The sequence below is a fragment of the Sphaeramia orbicularis genome, chromosome 1, assembly GCF_902148855.1.
Source record: "Sphaeramia orbicularis chromosome 1, fSphaOr1.1, whole genome shotgun sequence".
NCBI classification, from domain to species: Eukaryota; Metazoa; Chordata; class Actinopteri; order Kurtiformes; family Apogonidae; genus Sphaeramia; species Sphaeramia orbicularis.
In genome coordinates, this window is record NC_043957.1 from 52,390,424 (window position 1) to 52,409,816 (window position 19,393).

Sequence of the window (19,393 nt, forward strand, 5' to 3'; positions counted from 1 at the left end):
GTCCGTCAGGCGTCCGACTCCTACAATATCTGACATATTTTCATTTATATTCTACAGTATTTTATGTTTAAAAGCCAAACAGGAAGGGATGTGTAATAATTAACCTGTTAGCCGAACACAAACCAGCTAGCTAGTTAGTTAAAACTACTGCTCAACATTTGTAAAAAAAAAAATAAATAAAATAAATAAATAAATAAAATTTGTAGAGTTGAATTCCATATTATTATTTTAGCCACAAGATGATGCCATTATGTAGTACAGCGAAATACATCATTTTATTTTCATTTCTCTGGTGAAATAAACTGATAGCAAAGAGGACATTTAAGCTAGCTTTAACGCTACCTGTAGCTAATGTACGATTGTAAGCTGCAATATATTTAGCATAAGCACTTTCACTTGAAATTTAAAAAAAAAAAAAAAAAAACACACAAACTAGCAAACTCTCTTAACAGTTAAAACGTTTGTATTTATTAATATAAGTACCAAATAATGTATATTGAAGACATATTACCAATTGGCTGTTGTGAATGTGGACAGAGTGCGACAGGTGCGCAGAGCCACCGTTCTGCTTTACGGCAGTATGTGTGCAGGTATGTGATGGTGGGAGAGGGCAAGACCCGGGGGTTATAGTTCGGGAGGGATGCGGAGGGTCGGGGATATGTGGGGGAATGGGACCCCTGTGAGTCCCTTTGTCCGCAGCTGGAAGGCACTCTGGCGCGCTTTTGTTAATGACGGTGTAAAACGCCATGCAAATACCAGAGCTTTATTAACATGACATGGAGCAGCAGTGCCAAGTGTAAAGAAGCCTACCTTCAGGCGTGGGGAGTGGGTTCTTTCAGTTACTTCTCAGGAGGAGAAGGTGGAGGGGAGGAGGAGGAAGACGAGTCATAAAGTCATCTGGCACTTTATCTCTTCCTGGGCTTGGCTGGCGGCCTGTGAACTGCAGGAGTCAAAGTGGATTTATTAGGGAGCTTAAAAATAATCATGTGTTAGGTCTGAGGGTCTCACTTTATTAGATGGGGGTCGCTCTGCTGTTGGTATTTGGGTCTTAACAGGTAGAACCAGGAAAAGTGAGGTTTTCCATGGTCAGTAGAGGATAACATCAGCCATCATGAGGCTTTCTTAGTGTCAACATTAAGACAAATTGAAAGATACAATAGATAGATAGATAGATAGATAGATAGATAGATAGATAGATAGATAGATAGATGTACAAAACCCAGTAACCCTCTGAGTTTCTGTTGTCCATTTGGGATTAACCCTTTCATGCATGAATTATGAGAACCTTAGTCACATTTTTTTTCCTGAGTGTTTTTATTCCTCTGTAGGCCTGAAAAAAAAAAAACCACAATTGATTTTTTTTTTTAACAAAGCTATTTTTCATAGTTACAAAAATGTCTACTAAGCCGGACACCATGTTTTTAATTTTTGAAGCAAAGAAACATGTATTCAACCCTTTCATGCACAAATTATGAGAACCTAAATCAAAATTTTTTTCCTGAGTGTTTTTATTCCTCTTTAGGCATGGAAAAAAAACAATGCAACTGAAAATTTTCTTCTGAACAATAAATAAAAATAAATAAATAAAATAAAAAATAATTGAAAAAATTTTAAAAATGCATTTAAAAAAATAATGAAAAAAAAAAAACTAATTCTAATGAACCAATTTTTCATGAAGTTGCAAAAATATCCACTCAGCTGGACACCACGTTTAATTTTTGATGCACAGAAACATGTATTTACTGATAAATTGTGTGAAAACTGTGGGGAGGGCTTGTAATTCTGGGGGTTTATGATCAGGAGAGATCTGCATAATGTTACCAATTCATGTCAGAAAAGACATGTAGTGTCTTAAAACTTTGATAAAGATATGTGTAAAAAAAAACAACAACGAAAAGAACAACAAAATCCATGAATATACAAGAGAACTGCTGTAGAATAGCTGTCCACTGTAGTGACCACTATGCATGAAAGGGTTAAACACAATATCAGAAAGTGATATACTGTGTGAAAACTATTAAAAACATTTTTAATGCAGGTAATTTGATGTTTTGTCTCATTTTAGGCCTTCGGGGTCATACTCTAATACTAGCTATTACTCACTTCATGGAGATAATACAAAAAAAAAAAAACAAACTCAACCATGTTAGTGCAGATCAGGTTTATCTAGAACAGCAAAGTTACAGTAATGGTATCAATTACAGTGTATGGGATGGTGCATAAGCATCCACTGTGTTGGCTGATATGGAAGTAAAACAACAAAACCCATGAACATACAAGAGAACAGCTGGAGAATATCTGTCCACTATGCATGAAAGGGTTAATATAAGCTATAAAATGCAAACATTACAAACAAAAAGTTAACCCTTTCATGCATACTGGTCACTATAGTGGACAGTTATTCTACATCTGTTCTCTTGTTTATTCATGGGTTTTGTAGTTTTAGTTCTATATCAGCCAACACAGTGGACACTTACGCACCATCACATACATTGACATTCATACAATTACTGTAACTTTTATTCTATTTATTCTTGATAAGGCAAATTTATTCGTATAGTACAATTCATACACACGCTTTACAAAAATGGAAAAAAAGACAGTTTAAAAACACACAATTATAATTAAAACATAATCAATAAACATAAATCATAACCAATTAAAATAAAGTAAAAGAGAAGAGTGCAGATAGAACACTTACAGTTGTGATACAAATCTGATCTGCAGTAACATGTTGAGTCTAAATCAAGTGCTAGTTGTTATTAGACTATAATTAAATGTTTTCTTACACAGTTTTTTTTTTTTTTGCATATTATCTAGATGAGGTGAGTAATAACTAGTATTAGAGTATGATCAAATGTGAGCAAACATTAGATTAACTGTATTAAAAACTGTTTTTATTTCATAGTTTTCACACAGTTTATCACTTTGTTATTGCATTTTTTTAAATACACGTTTCTTTGCTTCAAAAATTAAACGTATGTTGTCCAGCTGAACGGACATTTTTGTAAATCCATAAAAAAATAGGTTCATTTAAAAAATTCAATCACATTGTCTTTTTTTTAATACCTAAAGAGGAATAAAAACACTCAGGAAAAAAAAAATCTTGATTAAGGTTCTCATAATTCATGCATGAAAGGGTTAAGGATATTTCTTTTTTTGTCATTTTGGCCATTTGTTAATAAAACTATGTCTGGTCATTTAAAAAAAAAGTGTTTCAATTCAATTCACACACAAAAAAGTAAAAAGCACTGTGTAAGAATCCCAACTGGAAAAAAAAAAAAAAAAGCCCAAAAATGAAAAATATTCCTTAACTTTTTGTTTGTAGTGTATCAATTATCAAGAGACTTAGAATATTCTCTAACATTAAACAACCTGTTGAATGATTCTGTACAATAAAAATGTGTTCCATGTCTTGCAGATTTCTTGAATATCAGGAGAAAATACCACCGACACCACCACTGCAAACAAAGACGCTGCTTTCCTCTCCACTCCAGAGTACCTTTCCCCTAAAGTAAGACAAACACACCAACACCACAGCGCAGGTGTGCACTTATTCACTGCATGTGTTTCTGTGTAAAAGAGGATATGAACAGAGCTGTGTGATACATGGAATGAAACCACACAACAGAGTCAGCCGGTGGCACTTAAGAGGGTGTGTGTGATTAGTGGCAGAGGTGTGTATTCACTCAAAACACAATCCAAGTGGAAAAATCTTAAGGCATAAATCTTACTAATGATGAAAAAGAGGGATTTAGTACCGTAGGGAGTGTTTGGGGAAAGGGTGGGGTAGGGGTTTCTTTCATTTTGGTCTCAGGTACACGCTCAGTTCCCTAATCTGTTGATGCCTTCTTCTTCCATGCGACTAATTATGTTTTTCCATTACAGGTTCAAGCGCAAAAAAATGAGGGTGAAAACCAGTATGACGCAGCTGCAGTGTGTGGAGCAAACACCATGGATGGATCCCAGTGCCATGACCCAGAGTGTGAAGAGGAGGGGAAAATGATGAATCACTTCTCTACATTGTACATACTCTACATTATGCAGAAAAGATAAAAACAAACCCAAGCCCTGCTCCATTAACAAAATATAAACCATGAAATGTTGTGGCATTTGCAGCCTGGTGGTCACATATGTAACTTTGTGCAATTGCAAGCAGCTCCTCTACCCATCTTCAGCCAGTATGTCTTCATTGGTATGATTAAGTGAGAGGGAACATGTGTCTTTAAGTAATTTTTCAGACTCTACTTAAAAGCTATGGACCAAAGAGCTGGAAGCATCTTAGTGACTGCAGCTGAAATGAACAGCATCCACCGAGTGTTCTCTGCAAAGTGTTTATAATGCATGTATGCACTTCAGATGTCTATTGTATTACGTTTTAAACTTTTTAATAAATGTTTGTTTTGCCATTTCTTCATGAGACCTTGTTGTTGGTGCATAAAATTCAATTACTACTTTTTACATTAAAAATAAATATTAGAAAAGTCTTTAATGATACTGTAAGTAATGAATATGGGAAAATCCAGGTTTTAAATCAGACTTCATGAAAATTTGGGCGATATTTAGTATGAACAAAGTATTTTTATTTGTGTAACCTAAAAGCCTCAGATTCTGATCCTGCCCTAAAATACTTGAGAGTTCCCCATAGAAGCCTCATGGGAAAGGAGTTGTAAATACTGCACTCCCTGTGGAGTTACGGATGTCAGAGCATAAACGAATCACAATAGGGAACAAACACCAAGGCCTGGAATGATGACCTCAATATTCTGTTGCCACAGATTACTGTGACTGTTGCGAAAAGGTGAGGAGGGAAAAGGCAGTCTCACTGGCTGAAGCTAACATTCCAAAGTCTCTACTGTTTGAGCCCTTCTTTTACCTCTAAAGAAGCATTAAATGGGACAAATAGTTGTTTAAACACAGAAAACTACAGCCACCTGCTTGGATTTCATTGTAGTACTGCGGCCCACTGGTTAACAAGGTAGCGGAGGGTGTTACACTGTGTGTGAACTTAACCTGGAAAAAAAAAACATGCCTTGAATAAAAAAAGCATTAAAGAAGTATATTAAAGATTTATTAGAATCTGATCACAAATACACAATATCAATGATTAAACAAGTAGAAAAAACATCACCAAATCAGCAACAAACATATTTTATCTAACTCATAGCACATTCAGACATAAAAATAACATATAAAGACATTTCAGCTCAGCTTTACTTAATTCTCTCTGTTGACCCTGATAAATGATAACCACCCTCTCCTTCAGTCTCTCAGTGCAGATAATCTCTAAAACAATTTCCTTATTCTTTTCAGTTTCTCTCATAGTCATAAGCAGCGGCATACATAGTTCACCGGGGGTCGCAGCAAAGTGATAAAACCCCCTCACCTCTGATCTGTGAGCCATGACTCCTGTGACCCTCCTCCCACAGTGCCACTTTAACTGTTCTCCACCTTCAACTCACCTTCCTCCCTCTGGGTTATCTGTCCATCACAGGTGAGGATGCCTCGCACAGACTCACCCCGTCATTCTGTGCATACAGGTGCATATGTGCGAATGGATATCCCGGCATTATCCACTGGTTCTTGTTTCTGCGGTGCTCTTCTTTAAAACAAAACAACAACAAAAAAAAAAAACACAGAACCGCTCTCTTTTGCATGCTCCCTTCAAGAGCAGGCTGTTAAAACCATCAGGCTCTTGTTACGAAAAGGGTGGCGGCTGGTTCACAAAGAGGATGAGGTCAGGCAGGACTCAGTGCTGAGCGGTGAGGTTGAGGAGCCTCTTGCTCAGTAAGGTGTTGTGCTGTTTCAGGTATTCTATTAGGTCGGCCTGTTTCTCCACCACCTCCTCCAGGTTGGAACCCTCCCTGTAACTCACACAAATAAACACACAAGCCCTCTCAGACATGAAACTAAACAGACAAAGGGAGTGGATTCCTAATGGAGTTAGCTGCACACGGTTACAATTACTATCCTTCCACTGTTCTGCTATTTCTCTTCCTTCTAAAGGCCGATCACTGCGGGTAAACAGAACTGACAGAGAAAAACATTTGCAATTGATATTGGAGACTATAGGATTACAAACATTTTATATCCTATCCTATGAAAAATGAGCAGTAATTAAAGTTCTCCTACCTCTTGTCAGCTAACCCTAAAAATATACACATTAACATCGTAGAATCATTTTTATGTCCAAAGTAAAAGAGCTTCACTTCAATGTATTTCATAATAGACACTATAAAGACCCAACTGTTGGCACATATTGAAGTCAGATGCTTCTTTGCTGACCAGATGTTTAGGTAAAAAAAAAAACAATAAAGATGTTATACTGTGACACGCTGACAAAATGTTTCAGAATTAGTTTTTAGTTAGTTTTAAATCACTTCTTAAAACACATTTTTATAGACTTGCTTTTGTGTGATGTCTGTCCCTTTTTAATTTTAATTGTTTACATTTGAGTTTTATCCTGTTTGGTTATTAATTTATATTCTCATACATGATGTTTTATCTCACTCCATCATTTTTATACTGACTTGCCAGCATCATGTTATCCCTGCCCTCTTTACTCGAGTTCACTTAATTTATTTGAAGTGTCATGTTTTTGCATTTGCTGTCCATATCTCTTTTATTGTGTTGCCTCTGTTTTAGTGTCTTTACTTGCATCTTGTATCCTGCTGTTGTGCCTTCCGCTTTGTCTGTCAAAGCACTTTGTAAACTTCATTTTTAAAGGTGATATATAAATAAAGCTATTATTATCATTATTATTATTATTATCATTATTATTATTATTTACTTAATTTTGCTCAACACTGAAATTTTTATGATTATAACAAATGTTTTACCTCTAAAATTCTGGAAAAAAAAAAGTCACATTCTGACCCTAAACAATACATTTACAACACAAGTAACTGTCTGGTTTCTTCAAATCTCACTAACGAAAAAAAAAAAAGCCTTTAAATATTTGACATGATAATAAATAACAACAGCTGACATGAACATTTTAATAAGCGCACATTTCAAATGAATGAGAATGTTTAGTCTTACAACCTGTAGATGTGATGTGTTCCAAGATTTTTGCCCACTTACTGAGAATCCTCAGACAAAAGGGCAGGTTTGATCATAATGTACCCACATCTTACATAATTCGGTTCTTGTGTTATATTAGTAGGAGTGAAATGTGTGTACCTGAAACCCGTCTCAGTCGGCGAGCTTGTGATGCTGTAGTTGTGTGAATGCTCTTCTTGGCTCACATCTGGTGCGGCGCGCACTCTGTTGAACTGCGTCACTTTGACTGAAAAACAAACAGAACACTTTCTTTTGTTTTTCATTTAACTGATAAAACCAACATTTGAAATGCTACTTGTACACGAAGATATACAGTCGCGGAAAAAATTAGACCATCAAAAGTAATCAAAAACAATGGTTACGCAATCAAGTACTAATTCCTGTGTGACAGAACAGAAAACATGGAATGCCTAAAAGCACTATTTTTAGCAGTACAATGCTATAGATACTGATGTAAGAATTTAAATGATTTTGGTTATTATCAAGAAAACATGGAAAATGTCTAGATATCAGCTCTGAAATTAAACTCTTATGAGCTATTTTTGTTGCTATCGTTATATTTGTCCAAACAAATGTACCTTTAGTTGCACAAGGCATTAAAATGACTAAGAACTTGAAGAAAACAAGGGGTGGTCTAATAATTTTTTCTGCGACTGTTGGAAACTTAAGAGCTTTCCTATCAATGTTAAGCATTCAGGTGAGAAACGGCACACTCTTGTGTTTTTTTTTTTTAACTGTCCTCCATTCCTCTCCCTTTCCTAAACACACACAGGCTGTTATATCCTGCACTTAGTCCTTATGGGCTGTCATATCCTGCACTCAAACGTCTAATTCCTACACCCTAAACATACACCTTTACTCAAGGGGCGGGCTTAGTGGTAAGGTGTGGGTGTGGGTGAAACAGTAGCAGTAAAGAAGGGAAGGAAAAATATGGGAGATGGTGCTGATGTCTGAATCAAGATAAGACCGTGGTTTGTGTGTCTGTGTATGCGGATCGAGTGTGTGAGGAAGGGGGCAGGGGGCGGAGCTGGCGGAGGTATTGATAAGACTGAGTGTCATTAGCCAGAGGAAATTGTCAGGGAGGTTCTAAAGAGTGCTATCTTTACTTTGCTCCAGCACAGCATCTCTGTATCCACACTCACACACAATTCTAAAGAAATACTGGACATTCCTGCATAATGAGGCCCTAAATCTGTGTGTGTGTTTGTGTGTGTAAATATAGCAACAGTAAGCAAGTATGTGTGAGAGATAGACAGGGACATTCCAGAATAAGAAAGAATGAAAGGGGTGGAGAGAGGACCAGAAGATGGTGAAGGGACAAAAAAAAAAATAAATAAATAAATAACGATGAGGTTGTGTTTGCTAGGGGTTTGTTACAGAAACAACGAGGCACAGAGACAAATGAATTGCAAATATTTACAGTTCATACCAGAGTAAATAATTTTACCGTCTGTTTGGTTCTGTTGAACTGCTGTTGAAAGTGAATCACTTACTAAAACAAACAGAATGTCTAATGTCCATAATCCCCTAGGTTTGTAGAGGTCTTAGGTGCTCTTTTGTTATTATTTGGCTAAAAATGATAGGATTTTGGATTATTCTGGATGTAAAATAACTCAAAGACACAAATCTTTTTATCAATGAAGTTATCATACAACTATAATTTTGTGAATAATAGGTGACCCCTAGTACAAAAAAAAGCCTGTTTCCTAAAACGAATCTCAGACTGGAATTTAACTATTTTTAACTTAGGATTGATGACATGTGAAGAGTATAGTGTGATAAAAGAGTGGGTGATGCAGAGTGTTTTCAATACTATCACCTGTATATAGCAGTAATGTTTTCCAATTATGTTATTAATGATTGTTATATATTATTGTGTTGTTTTTGTTTTTAACTCCTGTGAGGTTCCTATTAAACTAAGTTATTAGTACTCTTAAATGTGCTATATAAAAATTGCATGAACATCAACATCAGTAAGGGCAAGAACAACTAGTATTAGTAGTAGCAATAGAAGTAGTAGTAGTAGTAGTAGTAGTATTGTGTAAGAAAACTAACTCAACATGAAAGTACCTATGCAAGCAGTGCAGTCTCATCATAAAAACATCTACTAGTTAAAACTATCATAGCAATACTGTAGAAAGAACTTTAGGTACAAAGACATTAGAGCTGCACAGGAAGACAATTAAAACCCACCAGCAAAGAATCACCAGCTTTCACCTTATTTAACTACATATTACACTGAGTGAATCAAAAAAGTCCAGTCCCAGTGTGACAGGAAGTAAACTAGGTCTTAAATTATACTTAATCCAATCCAACTTTATTTATAAAGCCCTTTAAAACAACCATAGTGGACTAAAGGGCTGTACAGACGACTAAAAGCACAATAAAATTAATAAAAGCATTAAAAAACATTTAAATCAAATACAATCACATAAATAAAACAAGTTAAAATATAAAAATAGGAACAAAATATCAACACTGCATGAGTGTTAAAAGACAAAGGAGAACAGGTGGGTTTTAAGATGAGATTTTAAAAAACTGAACAGAATTTAACTTATTCAGGGTGCAGTAACTCTCTTATTGCTGATAAATTTAGAAATGCAATCAAGCAGTGTTGACAGAAAAGACAAGTGGTTATGTAGAGTAAAATCAGTTTGGATGTTCAGGAAGTTCAAAAAGCAGTTACAGACCCCTGGATGACTGGATGGATAGATGACATGGATGGAGAAAAGTAAAAAAAGTGACACATTTCACACATCTGTCAGAGACGCACACAAACTCACACGGCTCAACAGACAAGTGCTCAGACCAGGTCTACTCAGATCTAACAGGAGCCTGAATCACCCATCTAGAAGCACACATTTACAGGTGATTCACAGTGAAGCTCAAGGTGCTAAGAGCTAATGGAACCACAGATAGTGCTTACACACAGCTCTGCCGCGCCTGCATTGAAATCAAACAACCAGAAGGAAACAGATCCCAGCAGCCGAGGTGACTGATGTTCAGAGACTGGGGAAAAGCACTGACTGACACCTTTTTAGTTGCAACACCACAGGACGTGAAAAGCAGCCAGTTTACAGGCACCTCATTGAAATGTACAGTATATCATATCATATATTAGCAGTGGGGGGTGTTCTACAACCAATACCAACTATTAGTAATAAGAGGACAGATTAGCAATATTTGAAAGTGATATATATTTGCAAAAATGAACATCTTGGTGTCAAAATTTAGGATAACACAAACTGCATCATAAAACTTAATAGAAATGCATTCAAGTGGATTATCGAATTATATACAAATACACATACAGTCTCCTACTGAGCAATGTTCAGTTTTCATAATGAACTTTATTGATGTTAAATGCTCCTCTGATAATGATCTAATAATGCATATACACTGTTTTCTCACGTTAAAGGAGTGATATTTTGCCATTTTAAATGGAATTATGCATTTTAAAACATTTCCCTGTGGTCTACATAAACTGTAAATGCTATGCTTGGGTGTGAATTCTTCATTAATTCAACTCCACAGGTCCATCTTCAACCCTATTTCTGAGGAATGACACCAGAAAAGTCATTTTGAGCGCTGCCCCTTTAAATGCAAATGAGCCACTACACGCCCCACCCCCTCCAGGTTGTTGACTGTGCTTTCTGTTCCATTCAACCACTTGTGTTTGTTAAAATGACCAACAACTGAACAGTTTAGGTAATCGGCTTGAAGTTTGGACATATTTTCAGTATGAACTTCAACTGCTGCTGCTGACAAACAATTATGGCGTATTCGGAGAAATGTTCGTCGGAAGTCTTGACCTTATATGTGCAAATGTTTTGATGTAACTAGTTAAAAAACTTAACAAATTAAGCAAGAATTGAAACGGGTTGTAGAAATCCACTCGATTTTTGCCAAAATGAATATAAAGATAGCTTTGCAGCACCTGGAGGGTTCAAAGTCAAACTTTTTGAACTATTAGGGTCCAAATATACAAATAAATGTACCAAAGACTAATAAAAGTGGATTTAGCAAAATATGCCCCTTTTTACTTTCAATATCTGGACATTAATTATCATTATTATAAACAATAAATGCTTAAAACAGTGTGTTTTAGTAAAAAAGAAAAAAAAATTGACATTCTTAGCATATTTATTATCAGAAAAAAGTGCAAATGTCCATAACAAAACTTTTTGAGATTGCAATATTCAATAAGACCCCTTTAAGTTACATAAGGGATGTATGTAGAAATGGAATAATTATATTTGAAAAAGGCCTAAAACAGGTACAGTACAGGCCAAAAGTTTGGACACACCTTCTCATTCTTTGCATTTTCTTTATTTTCATGACTATTTACATTGTAGATTTTCACTGAAGGCATCAAAACTATGAATGAACACATGTGGAATTATGTACTTAACAAAAAAGTGTGAAATAACTGAAAACATATCTTATATTCTAGTTTCTTCAAAGTAGCCACCCTTAGCTCTGATGACTGTTTTGCACACTCTTGGCATTCTCTTGATGAGCTTCAAGAGGTAGTCACCTGAAATGGTTTCCTAACAGTCTTGAAGAAGTTCCCAGAGATGCTTAGCACTTGTTGGCCCTTTTGCCTTCACTCTGCGGTCCAGCTCACCCCAAACCATCTCGATTGGGTTCAGGTCCGGTGACTGTGGAGGCCAGGTCATCTGGCGCAGCACTCCATCACTCTCCTTCTTGGTCAAATATCCCTCACACAGCCTGGAGGTGTGTTTGGGGTCATTGTCCTGTTGAAACATAAATGATGGTCCAACTAAACGCAAACCGGATGGAATGGCATGTCACTTCAGGATGCTGTGGTAGCCATGCTGCTTCAGGTTGCCTTCAATCTTGAATAAATCCCCTACAGCGTCACCAGCAAAGCACCCCCACACCATCACACCTCCCCCTCCATGCTTCACGGTGGGAACCAGGCATGTAGCATCCATCCGTTCACCTTTTCTGCGTCGCACAAAGACACGGCGGTTGGATCCAAAGATCTCAAATTTGGACTCATCAGACCAAAGCACAGATTTCCACTGGTCTAATGTCCATTCCTTGGGTTTCTTGGCCCAAATAAATCTCTTCTGTTTGTTGCCTCTCCTGAGCAGTGGTTTCCTAGCAGCTATTTGACCATGAAGGCCTGATTCACGCAGTCTCCTCTTAACAGTTGTTGTAGAGATGTGTCTGCTGCTAGAGCTCTGTGTGGTATTCATCTGGTCTCTAATCTGAGCTGCTGTTAATTTGCGATTTCTGAGGCTGGTGACTCAGATGAACTTATCTTCAGCATCAGAGGTGACTCTTGGTCTTCCTTTCCTGGGGCGGTCCTCATGTGAGCCAGTTTCGTTGGAGCGCTTGATGGTTTTTGCGACTGCACTTGGGGACACATTCAAAGTTTTTGAAATTTTCTAGACTGACTGACCTTCATTTCTTAAAGTAATGATGGCCACTCGTTTGTCTTTACTTAGCTGATTGGTTCTCGCCATAATATGCATTCTAACAGTTGTCCAATAGGGCTGTCAGCTGTGCATCAACCTGACTTCTGCACAACACAACTGATGGTCCCAACCCCATCAATAAGGCAAGAAATTCCACTAAGTAACCCTGACAAGGCACAGCTATGAAGTGAAAACCATTTCAGGTGACTACCTCTTGATGCTCATCAAGAGAATGCCAAGGGTGTGCAAGGCAGTCATCAGAGCTAAGGGTGGCTACTTTGAAGAAACTAGAATATAAGAGATGTTTTCAGTTATTTCACACTTTTTTGTTAAGTACATAATTCCACGTGTTCATTCATAGTTTTGATGCCTTCAGTGAGAATCTACAATGTAAATAGTCATGAAAATAAAGAAAATGCGAAGAATGAGAAGGTGTGTCCAAACTTTTGGCCTGTACTGTATAGCCATCAGCCTCCTGGCCTTTAGTAATTGATGAATAGAGGTCAAGAAATATTCATGACAGAAATGATGACTCTTTTACTTAAATCTAGAGGCAGAGGAAAATGATTCAATTTTCTTGGGATTCTTTGGATGATGAACATCCAGTGTAATTAGGCATTGTTACTTAAAATTTACAGTATGTGGCAAAAGAAAAAATGTTTTATATTTGAAGAAAAAGGCTAATAAAGCAGATTGTGTGTATGTATATCTGAATAAAGTGCTTGATTTCTGGAGAATGAAATAGAAAGTTCACACATTGTTCTTAAGATCAGTTTTACAGAGAAAAACAGGTAAATAACTCTGATTAAAAAAGTTAGAAAAATGCTGAAAATGCGATCTGATGATTGGTTACGACAATAGTTGGTTTCTGAAGTGTGAAAGTGAGATTGGTTTTGTCTTAAAGTGAATAGTTTGACTGTCAAAGTCCTCAGTCCTCACCTGGGTCTAAAATTGTACTGTATATACAATGGAAACTGAGTAAATTTATTAGATCTGAAGCTGTTTATTGTATATTTGTCCTTATGTTGGTGATTCAAGGTAAAAACATAAAAAAAACATGTAAATCATTTTATATAGCAAAGGGTTCTCTGGAGACTTTCTTCTTAAAAACAGCAAACCAAAATCCTGAAAAGCACAAATTTGTTCATAAATTAGGTGTTATCTGAAACATGTACACATGAAAACACTTTATACCAACACAGTAACCCATTCTGTTTTTCCTCTCATGGCATATTCTAAATTTAATACTAGAATTGCACTTCTCAAAGTCTCCAATTATTGACATGTGGGTCATGACCCTGAATGCTATGAAGTATAAGGATCACGATCAGTTTATAATGTGGTCTGGGCCTTCAACCCGGTCCGTTACTATGTGAAGTTTACATTTGACATGGCTGCAGGTATCTGTATCTGTGTGTGTGTGTTTGTGTGTGTGTGTTAACCTCATGCCCTGCAGTGCTTACATGAAGCTCTGACCAGGCAGAGCAGAGAGATGTATTCTAAGTTAAGCCTTTGAAGGCCAAGCCATAGCTTTGATGTGTATGGGGGTCTATAGAGGACAGAGTATTCATGTTAAAATGAGAGGCAGAAACATACAGCACACCTCAAAGACACACACACACAGGCAAAAGAATGCCCACACTCACACAAACACACACTTAAAATCAGCATGGACTTCAAAGAGAAGCTGAATGAGGTCTTCCTGTATGAACTCCATAGCTGCAGGCACTATATCTCTGCCTCTCCGTCTCCTCCTGAAGGACACATTTTATTTTATTTTCCACAAACACCGATGTCCCTGACTTTGCATTAGTTGAAGTGTGTGCACATGCTTGAGTTTGGGCTTTTAAAGGTTTGTACTGCGAGATGTCACTCAGTTAGTGTCGTGCCTGACTGCACGGATCTGAGCTGGAATGTGGCGGTGAACAGATACCCCCTCACACACCGAATGCCCCTCACTGTAAACACCAGGACAATGTGTGTGTGCCTGAGTGTTTGGGTGGAGTGGCTGAGGGCTACCCTTTGGCTAGGCTAAACCCTAATGTCTCTTATTTTCCCTCCTTGCCCCTGTGGTATCTCGATCCTCTATCTGTGCCCTTCAGCTGCCAAACACAACTTTACTATGGATTTCCTATTAAATACACCGTCTTCAATAATAATATCCTCTGATACAGCAGCTTGAAGAGTAGTTTTCCTTTACATAATGACAGAGGCCAGTGGCTAATGCTAAAAACAGTCAAGAAATGTTCACTTGATTTTCCATTCCGCAAAATATGAAATTAAATATAACTTTTTTTTTGTTTTAATTTAGCTATAGTCTGAGAAAACTGCATTACACTGAGGGTGAAAGAGTTCCCCCTATGTTTTAATCAAAAAATTACAGGTAATAAAAACTAAGACTAAACCTAGCAATGACAAAAATATTCTGTTAAGACTCATAAAAATAAAAACGATTCAAAACTTCAATGAACACTGCGGCATGAATGAAAATGGAAATGCTAATAAACTTTGTTTTTGTAGAGTATACACAATTAAAATTTATTTGCATAGTATTGGACAATAAACCACAGTTTTGTAAATATTTGAAGCCATTCAATTATTCTTTCTTGGTCCCACTAATACATAGTAAAATACTCCATGTCAGTCGTTCATCTTGCCATTTTTAAGTTCATTATAAATTCTGACAAACCAAAACTGTAAGATGTGAAAACAAAACTAATTCTAGCCAAGACATTAAAAAAACTACTTATGAAGTCAAGAACTAATCTGAAACTTTAACAACTATGGTTATGAAAATTTTGTGAAATTTTGCAGTCAGATGTTTCCTTTTTGAGGTGCAGGTATCATGTGACTGATCAGTTTAATAAACTCACACAAGAGGATGAGAATTTCACCTTAAAATGAGTAAAATCTCAAGTTATGTCAAATCACTGAGTAATTATTCTAAGAAAGTAGGTAGTTCTGTGACACATCTATGTCATCTCTCTGAATAAATCTGTTAATTCTATTTACTTTCAAGGTGTATGAAACCACTTTCCTTCATCATTCTTTGGTGTCTTTACTCTCCCTGATAATGTGACCCTTGTGGAACACAGCGCTACAGTATGACTGTGACACTTAAAGTAGCATTTTTCAATGGCATTATGAGACATTTGGAACAATTGGACCTGGAGTTAATTCACACATAATCACTTAGTTCTCAAGACAATAGACAGAATATATATGGGAATGGCTCTTATCGGACAAAGTTTGCATGGTGCTTGTGCCAAAGAAAGAGCAGATCAGCAGAGTGAGACAGAGACTGAGGGTGGACACACAGCTGAAAGGCTGATTGTCATGCTGTTGAGTCTGAAAAGGGCAGGGCAGGCATTGTGATGCGAATGTGCACAGACAGATACAGAGTGGGGGTAGTGTGTGTGTGTGTGTGTGTGTGTGTGTGTGTGTGAGATCTAAGGGGTGTGTCTCTTCATAAAGCACTATAATGCTTACATTTCTCATCTAATTTCGGCGAATACTTTTTACATTATGGTTTCTGTTTAAAAACAAACCCATTTTCATGTGTCTAAATAGTTACATTTTTAAGTTTGCTTTGAAGTAACAGTAAAGTTAATGATATTCTAACAGAATGACACCAGATTGGTCACTGCAGTGAAGAGCTTTAGGAAACTGCTAGCAACAGTGCATACATTGCTATATTTGTTAGGTTTTCTAAAGACTACTTTAACATGTAGACTGAATGCGTAAACATGTATGTGTGTGCTGTACATGCAGGCTGAGATTATTTGATTTAACACGGAAAGCAATAAGACACCTCATTTTACCTGTGTAATAAACCAAGCATGGCAATGCCACAAGGAGCTCCACCCCCAGAATACTGAGCAGCATGTAGGTGCACACTTTTTGTGATAATCCAGCACTCAGAAGCACCAGCAGTAAAGCATTACCTACACATAAACACACAAAGTCAGGATGTCAGTCAGGTAGTCACAAAAAAGGATCCATGTTAACATTACTGCCATCCTGTGGACAAATCAAGACTCTACAAGACTTTTTATGGAGCACATCGCATCATTTTCACACACAGATTGTTCACCACAGAGTCCAGACCTGAACCCCATTGAAAATCTTTGGGATGTGCGGGACAACACTTGCTGTAAATGTCAAACTCTACCATCACCAATGCAAAAATGACTTACACTGATTGTGACAGTGCATAAATATTGTGTGTCATAAACAATGCCATGGCAAATGCATCCTATAATTAAAGCTAAAGGCATTCCAACAAAATATTGTGTGTGTTTTTTTGGTTGTGTTTTTTTTGGCCAGGCAGTGTTTGTGATTATGAAGTTGTACCTGTTGAATGTATGGTAAGCGGCAGGTGCATCAGTCCCTGCATCTCTCTGTAGAATCGCAGGTACCCCTTCTTCCTGGCTCGACTGTGGTGGTGCTGTGCACACCCGGTAAACAACAGCACCAGCACCCATAAACATACCTTCCCAAACACAATGGCACTGTCACCTCCTATGACACCAAATATTTTTGCACACTGATCCACTTGGCCATATTCCAGAACACACAAAACTGCCACACACACTGACAACACCACATAAACCACCTGAGAAGAGAAAGAGTAACAGGATCAAGAAAGATTTTCAGTGACAATATTAAACTGATGTCAAACTTTGTGCTACTTTGTATTTTGATTCTAAACACCAAGTTTTTATAATACTATGTGTATTGTATTACATACTTTCCCCAGCATAAAAATGCTAAATTTACAAAGACAGTTGATGTTAGGGAAAAATCAAATTTCATCAAACAAACACAGGAGAGATGTGTGTTAATGCAAATCGTACATGCAGCAGAGACAGCAGACCGCTATGACAGTATGTTGGTATAGTTTGGAACTCTCTCCGGATGGCAGAGTGGAGAGCATCAGTAGAGATCAGAGGACCATCCACCAGAGAGTCTTCATCCATACTGCGTGAAAAATCTACTGCAGCACCTGTCTGATGAAAGAAATACCACTTCAGGGTCAAGCAAAGTGAGTATAAACTGGAGTTTTACTGTGTGCATTTATATACACATTAGTATCTAAGTTCATCATCTCATACACAATGTTTGCACCAACAATGAATGGATCAGGATGAACCTTCTACAGTCCATAGTATGCTAGTCTCACATATATTTAAACACATCACAATCAGTAAAAGCCCAATACAAATTTCATAGCTAGGATCAAAAGAGTTCCTGTGTATAAAACCAGATTATTCTAAAAATCTGAATTCGAAGTGTTAAAGTTTTTCTACTATTACTTGTGGATGTGTATGGGGAAATTATGAAGACAGTATAATTTTCATCCATACTTTTTAACTGATGGTCCCCTTAAAATGCCACATCCTGTGGGCTTAACTTCACTAACTCTGCACAGTTTGACCCAGTTACAATCTGGGAGGAGGGTATCTGGATCTGGTACAATTTCTTTTATATAAAAAACAAAAAACAAAAACATATTGTAAAAAAAAGACCTGCATTGAAAATCTTACTGCAGTAAAAGCGATATTGGTTTCAAAATATAGTTAAACCACCAAAAGCTAAAGAGCAGAGTGGTCCATTTCAGAATAATCTTTTTTACTGTTTTTTTTTTTTTTTTTTTAAATCAGCAAATCAATATATTCATCTTTAAAGTTGAAAAAGGTAACAGTTTGGCACTTTTAATATAGTGTACTTGTACACATATTTAGCAGCTAAATATTTAATTTTCTTCTTTATTTTGAATTACTAATATGAATCTGCAAGTAACTACTGACTTTTTTTCACTTGTAATATAGTGGAGCAAAAAGTACATTTGCTTCTGGAACTTAATGACATTAATGTTTAAACAATTAAAAATAGCAAAACTTGAGTGATCAAAATGGTATTTAATGTAAACATGATTATGTACAACTTCATTATATTCCACCATTTGTAGCGATCAATGACAAAACACCAGCGTGACAGAGACAGGCACGAGTTACAGAGAAAGAGCACTACTCTGAAGGGACTTTAAACAGCCATTTAGATCGTAATTTAAATGAAACATATGCGTGCATGACTGCTTTAACGACAGAAAAATAAACACATTCACTCGCTAACTAATGTTTGCTATTGGTCTGCAGCGTGCACTAGCTAGTGTTCATAACATTCTCACTGTAAACAGGAAACAGTTGATAAAACCACCGAGATATCATATCATATGCAACACTAGTATTTGTGCATAAGTGGTTTTAGATAAATCCCTGCTTATCATGCACGTTTTACTGATAAATATTGCTAAATGAAAAATAATGATTTTTTTCTAGCTTCTTTTAGTTGACAACTTTAGCTCCGATGCTAATTGTCTAGCATAAAACATAATTTTCTCTGTGTGGAAGAGGCGAAATGTTAATAACTTTCAAATGTTAAATAGTTTTACATACTGCATAAGGTGACGGTCCCTTTGAGTCCATAGGGTTTCAATATTGGATGTTTGTAAAGAAAACAAACAGAATACATTACAAATCATTAGCTTACATGCTAACTGTCAAAGGGGCGAGCTATCAGTTTTGTAAACTTCCGGTCCGCCAATGTGGTCCGGACGTCAGGTGAACTTTGGTTCCGTATATATTAGTTCCTAGGTCCGGACTGGGACAAAAAGTCTAAACGATATGGTATTTATTATGTTGCGTTAAATAACATGATTGTATTATTTGTCAGTTAATAATTTTGTGTATGCTATCTTAGTGAATATAATCTGACAAGAGCAACATTCAATGCAACAGTTAAAACAAGAAGTGGTTAACAGCAACTTCACTTAATATGATTGAAGTAACATGAGACTATGAAAAAGTCAACTCAGCTTCGAC

The 19,393-nt window shown here is 36.7% G+C and overlaps 1 protein-coding gene across 2 annotated transcripts; it reads right to left on the reverse strand.

Moving 5' to 3' along the window:
- Positions 1–5,042: 5,042 nt before the first annotated feature.
- tmem192 (transmembrane protein 192) lies at positions 5,043–19,106 on the reverse strand. 2 transcript variants are annotated; one of them, XM_030146966.1, is made up of 6 exons: positions 19,062–19,106; positions 17,366–17,518; positions 16,863–17,124; positions 16,331–16,453; positions 7,183–7,288; positions 5,043–5,864 (listed from the first exon to the last, which is right to left on the reverse strand). In XM_030146966.1, exons 2-6 carry the CDS (start codon positions 17,486–17,488, stop codon positions 5,750–5,752), a joined length of 729 nt encoding a protein of 242 aa, XP_030002826.1. In that variant the 5' UTR covers positions 17,489–17,518; positions 19,062–19,106; the 3' UTR covers positions 5,043–5,749. The 2 variants fall into 2 exon arrangements, with proteins under 2 accessions (XP_030002826.1, XP_030002817.1); XM_030146957.1 differs by having other exon boundaries at positions 18,968–19,101.
- Positions 19,107–19,393: the final 287 nt, after the last annotated feature.